Source organism: Blennius ocellaris (genome assembly GCF_963422515.1).
Source record: "Blennius ocellaris genome assembly, chromosome: 4".
In the NCBI taxonomy this organism is placed as follows: Eukaryota; Metazoa; Chordata; class Actinopteri; order Blenniiformes; family Blenniidae; genus Blennius; species Blennius ocellaris.
In genome coordinates, this window is record NC_137653.1 from 36208 (window position 1) to 42594 (window position 6387).

General features: G+C 48.9%; 1 protein-coding gene across 3 annotated transcripts; it reads left to right on the top strand.

Moving 5' to 3' along the window:
- Positions 1–401: 401 nt before the first annotated feature.
- blcap (bladder cancer associated protein) lies at positions 402–3879 on the top strand. 3 transcript variants are annotated; one of them, XM_080495009.1, is made up of 2 exons: positions 402–495; positions 2637–3879. In XM_080495009.1, exon 2 carries the CDS (start codon positions 2778–2780, stop codon positions 3039–3041), a length of 264 nt encoding a protein of 87 aa, XP_080351135.1. In that variant the 5' UTR covers positions 402–495; positions 2637–2777; the 3' UTR covers positions 3042–3879. The 3 variants fall into 3 exon arrangements, with proteins under 3 accessions (XP_080351135.1, XP_080351137.1, XP_080351136.1); XM_080495011.1 differs by lacking the exon at positions 402–495 and adding an exon at positions 724–973; XM_080495010.1 differs by lacking the exon at positions 402–495 and adding an exon at positions 1356–1576.
- The last annotated feature ends 2508 nt before the right edge of the window (positions 3880–6387 follow it).

The window sequence follows — 6387 nt, forward strand, 5'->3', positions numbered from 1 at the left end:
TGTGGGAAGGAAAAAGTCCACTGGGGAGATTTTCTGCAGAACAGACATGCAGGTAGCTGCATTGCTGTTCAGGTTGGAGGTTTAGATGATAGAAGGAGAGAAAAGAAGAGGACAGAGACGGAGGGCAACGAGTTCTTAACGGCAGTAAAATAAAAGCTTTTCACTCTTGTTTTTTTCAACCATTAATGAACACAAACACTATATAATGCATTTTCATGCAAATGCTTTTATTATTATTTTAGTTTTGACAAAATATTTACCTGTTTTTATTTTAACTGGAAATATGCTATATTTGGGGGGTTAACTGAGGTAAAAAACAAACACAAAACGCGAACAAAATAAATAAATACAGTCAGGCGCGCCACGGACGCCTAAAATGCCGCGTTGTGCTTCAGCTGTGCAGCAGGGGTCCTGATTGCTAACGGCTAACGCGTTAGCTCGTAGAACCGTACGCAGTGCGAGAGATGGAGCGCCAAAGTGAGCAGAGCGCGGCAGGTCAGTCTACATTTATCCACAAACTGTTGAAATCCACATGTTCGTCGTTCCCCGCGCCGGGACGCGAGGCCGCTGGGCCGGTCGCTCCGGGGGGGGGGGCAGCCGGGGACCGTCCCCCGGTGAGCCCGCGTCCCTCTCCCCGGCGAGCGGGCTCCTCGCTGCGGCCTCTGCCTGCGCTCTCGGCGGCCTCGGCTCTCACCCCGTTCGACCCGGACTTTCCACACTTGCATGTTATTCGTTAATAGAAACACGTAGTAACTCTGGAATAAACGATCAATGGCGCTAACACGAACCCTCCAGCGCGGCTGGCGACGTGTCGTTCCGCCCACTGCAACATGGAACAATGCAGCTCAGCCACGACACTTTTATATGTATACACTTGTTTTTTTAAAATAACCAGTCGTGTTTTCTTTTAGTTTAATTGTGCCGAAATCGTTAATGTCCCCATTTGATTGCCAGTGTTGTTCCCGGTGTCACGGTACATTCTGCTTCACCTCGAAACTCACACTAATGTGTTAAATTGATAGATTAGTGACCGCAGTCCGAGGGTCTCGGTCGTTAACTCGTTAAACTGACCAGTGACGGGTTATGACGGTCGATTGACCGATGGTGGTTTACTAGCTACATTCACGATTAGCCTCTTGTCTTGTTAGTACGTCCATGTCGGTGACGCGGAACATGAAGTACCGGGGTTCAACATGCAGGTTCCCCCATCAGCTCGTCTGTAAACGAGCCCAGCGGCCGGGGTTTCAACGTGGTGGTCGCGTGGTCACGTGGTCACCTGGTCACGTGGCCCGCAGAGCAGCTGTCACTGACACTAACTCTTGTTTTTGTTCTCCAGCCAGTCGCAGCCAGTTTTTCCTGCTTGAAGCAGCCGGTTCTGTTCCTGTTAGTTCACCTGCTTCTGGTTTGTCTGCTTAGAGACGTACAGACGTACAGACGTACAGACGTACGGTCAGCAAGGCGCCTTGCAGCCTAAAGACGAGTCGTCTGGTCTGAAGTCAGCAGGTCAGAGTTCAGACCTCCGACCCGCCTCGCCGGAACCTTTGTGACATGAGGCTCCTGCTGCCCTCCATACGAGGCAAGGCGGCAAGTCCAGCGTGTGGCAGGACGACACCGTGACTCATGGTGGAGGTTCTACCTGTTCTACATCTGAGGGAGGTTCTACCTGTTCTACATCTGAGGGAGGTTCTACCTGTTCTACATCTGAGGGAGGTTCTACCTGTTCTACATCTGAGGGAGGTTCTACCTGTTCTACATCTGAGGGAGTTTCTACCTGTTCTACATCTGAGGGAGGTTCTACCTGTTCTACATCTGAGGGAGTTTCTACCTGTTCTACATCTGAGGGAGGTTCTACCTGTTCTACATCTGAGGGAGGTTCTACCTGTTCTACATCTGAGGCGTCAGACCAGCGAGGGAATAGAACACATTAAAATCTTCTGACAAACTTCTTCTAACGAACCTCAGAACCGTAGAACCATCAGAACCTCAGAACCTTAGAACATCAGAACTGTAGAACCTTAGAACCTCAGAACCACGCTCTCCGGGGAGTTTGTTAAAAAACACCCATAATGCAACAGAAGTAGTTTTTTTTTTACATTTCACTGTATTTTATATCAATTTTGGATTTATTTTGAGGTTCCAGTCGTTGTTGGTTGTATTTGTTTGTTTGCAAGTTTACATCTGTGGTTGATGTAAACAAGTCGTCCTTGTTGAAGCAGGACGAGTCCAGTTTGTACCTGATGAGAGGAAGACGGTCAACATTGTAGAAAATACACCGAGTACTTCCAGGAAGTAATACTCGGGGGACTTAGAAGTACTGGTGGACGACGATGTGAAGTAAAACTAACTTTAGCGTTTCTCTGTTTGTTTACCTGATGCTGCGTCACTGAAAACAACTTTTTAGAAACGCTCCGTCTCCTTGGAGACGCTGGGATCCCTGGTCCTGGTTCTGGTCCTGGCCCTGGCCCTGGCCTGGTCCTGGTCCTGGCTCTGGCCCTGGTCCTGGTCCTGGTCCTGGCCCTGGTCCTGGTTAACCAGTAGTTCTGCACATGCTCAGTAGAGACAAAAGAACAAAGTTCTGGGGTGTTTTGGTGAAAGGAAGTCGATTGTCCTTGACGTTTCTGTTGTCTGTCCTCCAGGGACGACCTGAACCTCCCGTCCTCGCCCCCCCGGCGTCCTCCAGACCCCGTCGGACCACACGGCTGTCCCACCCGGAGCCCCCGCCTCCACCTCCACCCCCGCCTCCACCTCCTGCCCAGAGCGCCCTCCAGAGCAGCAGGATGTACTGCCTCCAGTGGCTGCTGCCGGTCCTGCTGATCCCCAAGCCCCTGAACCCGGCGCTGTGGTTCAACCACTCCATGTTCATGGGCTTCTACCTGCTGAGCTTCCTGCTGGAGAGGAAGCCCTGCACCATCTGCGCCCTCGTCTTCCTCGCCGCCCTCTTCCTCATCTGCTACAGCTGCTGGGGCAACTGCTTCCTGTACCACTGCCAGGACGCCGCGCTGCCCGCCGCCGCCCACGACCCCATCATCGTGGGCACCTAGTGGGGGAGGGAGGGGCGAGCATGCTGCGAGGAGGGGGGGAGGGGCTGTGGACCGCCACCCCCCCCCCCCCCCGGACCCACCGGAGGGGGGGTGGGGGGGGGTCGGATGCTGTCGTGTCCTGCTGTGGAGAGGAGGAGGCGTCCTAACGTCTGGCGTGTTCCCGCCGCCACACGGTCAGGAGCGTCTGGTCCAACGTGAGCCTCCGGCGTCCACGCCGCGTGGCGTCCACACCGCGTGGACCGCGTGGCGTCCAACACTGCGTGGCATCCACACCGCGTGGCGTCCACTTGCCGCTGTCTTCAGTATTGGCTTTTTTGTTTTTTCTTCCTCTGGTGCGTTTCTTTCCTGGGCCCTCCAACCAAAACTGCCACAATCCACCTGGATGACCCCGGTGACCTCTGACCCCGGTGACCTCTGACCCCGGTCCTAGCAGCACACCGTGTGACTGAACCACGAACAAACTGTCGCCGCTTCGGGCTCTGCACACGACACTGGACAATCAATAACTGCTGTGAATGATCCCCGAGGATCTGACCCCCACACCCCCCCCCCCCCCACACCCTGCCCACACCCTCCCCCCCCCCCCCCCCCCCACCAAACCTGTGACCTGGACTCCTTTTGTTGGTTTTTCTTCTGCATGGGTCGCTGTTGTCGAGTTTTAAAATGAAATGCTGAAAGTGTGTGTGTGTGTGTGTGTGTGTGTGTGTGTGTGTGTGTGTGTGTGTGTGTGTGTGTGTGTGTGTGTGTGTGTGTGTGTGTGTGTGTGTGTGTGTGTGTGTGTGTGTGTGTGTGTGTGTGTGTGTGTGTGTGTGTGTGTGTGTGTGTGTGTGTCAGAAAATGCTGATTAAATGAAACCAGGAGGCGGAGACTCCCGAGGGAACAAACGAGAGACGCCGTCGTTCGTCTCCAGCATCACTGAGCAATAGAAGGTTCCAGCCGTTTCTTGTTTCTCTGCTGGAAATGTTTTGCTGTCAGACACAGAGTGTGTGTGTGTGCGTGTGTGTGTGTGTGTCGCAGTGCTCGCTGCTACAAGATCGCTTTGGTTTTAATTTAAATAAAGTTTTTTCCTCTCAAAGTGTTAAACTGGGAATCAGTGACGTGTGCATGAGATCGAAACAATAACTAGAGAATCAAACTGATCAGTGAAGCTCCTAAAATTGAAAGGTGTCAGGAGGCTTCCTAGAGGAGTCAAGGAAAGGAGTTAGGAGGCCTGTCCTGTGGTTGGCGATAGACTATTTCCATTCATGAAAGCTAATGGACTTGATGCTCTACCTGTTCTTCGGAGGTGGAGGTGAAGATGGAGGTGGAGGACGAACTCGTCCAGTTTAAATGTTCCCTGTAAACCACAGAACTCCCTTCCTCCTCTTCCTCACATCTTTATCTTTGGCAAACCTTCAAAATGAAAACAGGAGATTTGAGAGTCGAAACAAAAACAGACTATTATAGAATATTTGGTTTATTTGGACAACAGCATTATTGTCAGTTGTAATCTCAGTCTGTATTGAGGGTCACGTGATTTATAAAGTGTCAGTTGGACCAATAGCAGGTGAACAAAGTCCAACTCATGGCAGCTGCTCCCAGTTCACTGCTGGACAGAAATACAGAACAATAAGTTTGGGGTTAGGGTTGAATTCAAACATTAGCAACGTTCCAGCTTACCTGTGAAAAGTCGTCCCCCGAGCCCTGCTTTCTATCTACAGTCTGTCGCTTTGTACAGGGAAACTCCACATGGCGCTCTGCTGTCTGGATTCTCTGCTGCTGCGGTTTACTCCACATGGCGCTCTGCTGTCTGGATTCTCTGCTGCTGCGGTTTGTTGACCTGAAGACCGGACCAAGATGGCCGCCGCGTTTCTGCGCCGCGTCTCCTCGTGGTGTGGATTCTCTGCTGCTGCGGTTTGTTGACCTGAAGACCGGACCAAGATGGCCGCCGCGTTTCTGCTCCGCGTCTCCTCGTTGTGTGAATTCTCTGCTGCTGCGGATTGTTGACCTGAAGACCGGACCAAGATGGCCGCCGCGTTTCTGCTCCGCGTCTCCTCGTGGTGTGGATTCTCTATTGCTGCGGTTTGTTGACCTGAAGACCGGACCAAGATGGCCGCCGCGTTTCTGCTCCGCGTCTCCTAGTGCAGGGAACCAGGAAGTCTGCGTTGCACAGTATGTTTATTCTTACCGGTGAAACTGCTTCTAAAAAAGTTCTGAATTAGAAATGATAAAACAAACCAGACCGACACACCGCCGCACGCCGCGGTTTCATTGTTTGTACTGGAACGCGACCTTTAGTGGCCTGAGTGCTGCGCGCTATGAGAGCTAACTGCTAACTGCTAACTGCTAACCGCTAGCCCACCGTCTGAAACGTTAATCAACTTTAAAGGCTGCAGGTTGTAACTTTAAACACCTTTTAGTATGATTTTTATCTGAAGTTCAGTTTAATCTGATGTGTTTCTGCTCCACATTAACGTCTCGTGTGGGATTTTTAGCGAAGCTGCTGATTTAACTCAAACTTTTCTCACTTGGTTTTATTTCTCGGTAGAATTTTACTCTTAATGAAAACGGGATTATTCTGGATTCTGGTCAAAGTGTTTAATCTGTGCCACCTTTCATGAAGCTTTCAGAACATTATACCAAAGTAAAATGTTTGAATTCATTTTATTTAATTTGCATAACAAATTAAACATGTTATTTGCATAACATTAGATTGTTTTTTAGAAACAGTTTAATCTCAAGGTTTAAAAACTGTCTGAACAAAGAGAAATAAGTAAAATATCCAGAAGACGTGGCGAAATAAAATAAAAATCGCTAAAACTTGATAGAAATGACAACAGTACAGGAGAAATTGTCATTAAAAGTCGTCAGTACCGTTCAGAATGTGGATAGAGAAAGAAAAAAGAAAAACACCAAAAGGAACAAAAATGGAAAATAGAGAGAAAATGAATAAATGAGAAAAAAACAATGTAAAAATAGTGGAATAATCTTTTAAAAATATCTACAAAAACAAAGTGTGATGAAAACGAGCCTTCATGAATTGAACCTCGCAAAATAAAAGCGTTTGAGGTTCATTTCCTCATTTCAGAAACAAACGTGACTTTTGGCTCCAGATTAATTTTATTTTGGTGAAAAAAATCATGAAAACGTCTTTTTTTTTTTTTTTTGCTCTTAAAGTTTCCTTCGATATGAACATTGATAAATGAAACATTTTCATATTGACCCATTTTTAAATAACAGTCGAAGTGAGAATTTCACTTAGAAAATCAGTTAAAACGTTTCTCAACATAAAAGTTTCTCTGGGTTTATTCTTTTATTGTCTTAAACAGAAGAGACCAGAGGATCTGAATGAATGCAGCTGGACGAG

Bases quoted from the DNA above. Each gene is read 5' to 3' on its own strand.
- blcap (XM_080495009.1), top strand. From the start codon at position 2,778: ATGTACTGCCTCCAGTGGCTGCTGCCGGTCCTGCTGATCCCCAAGCCC.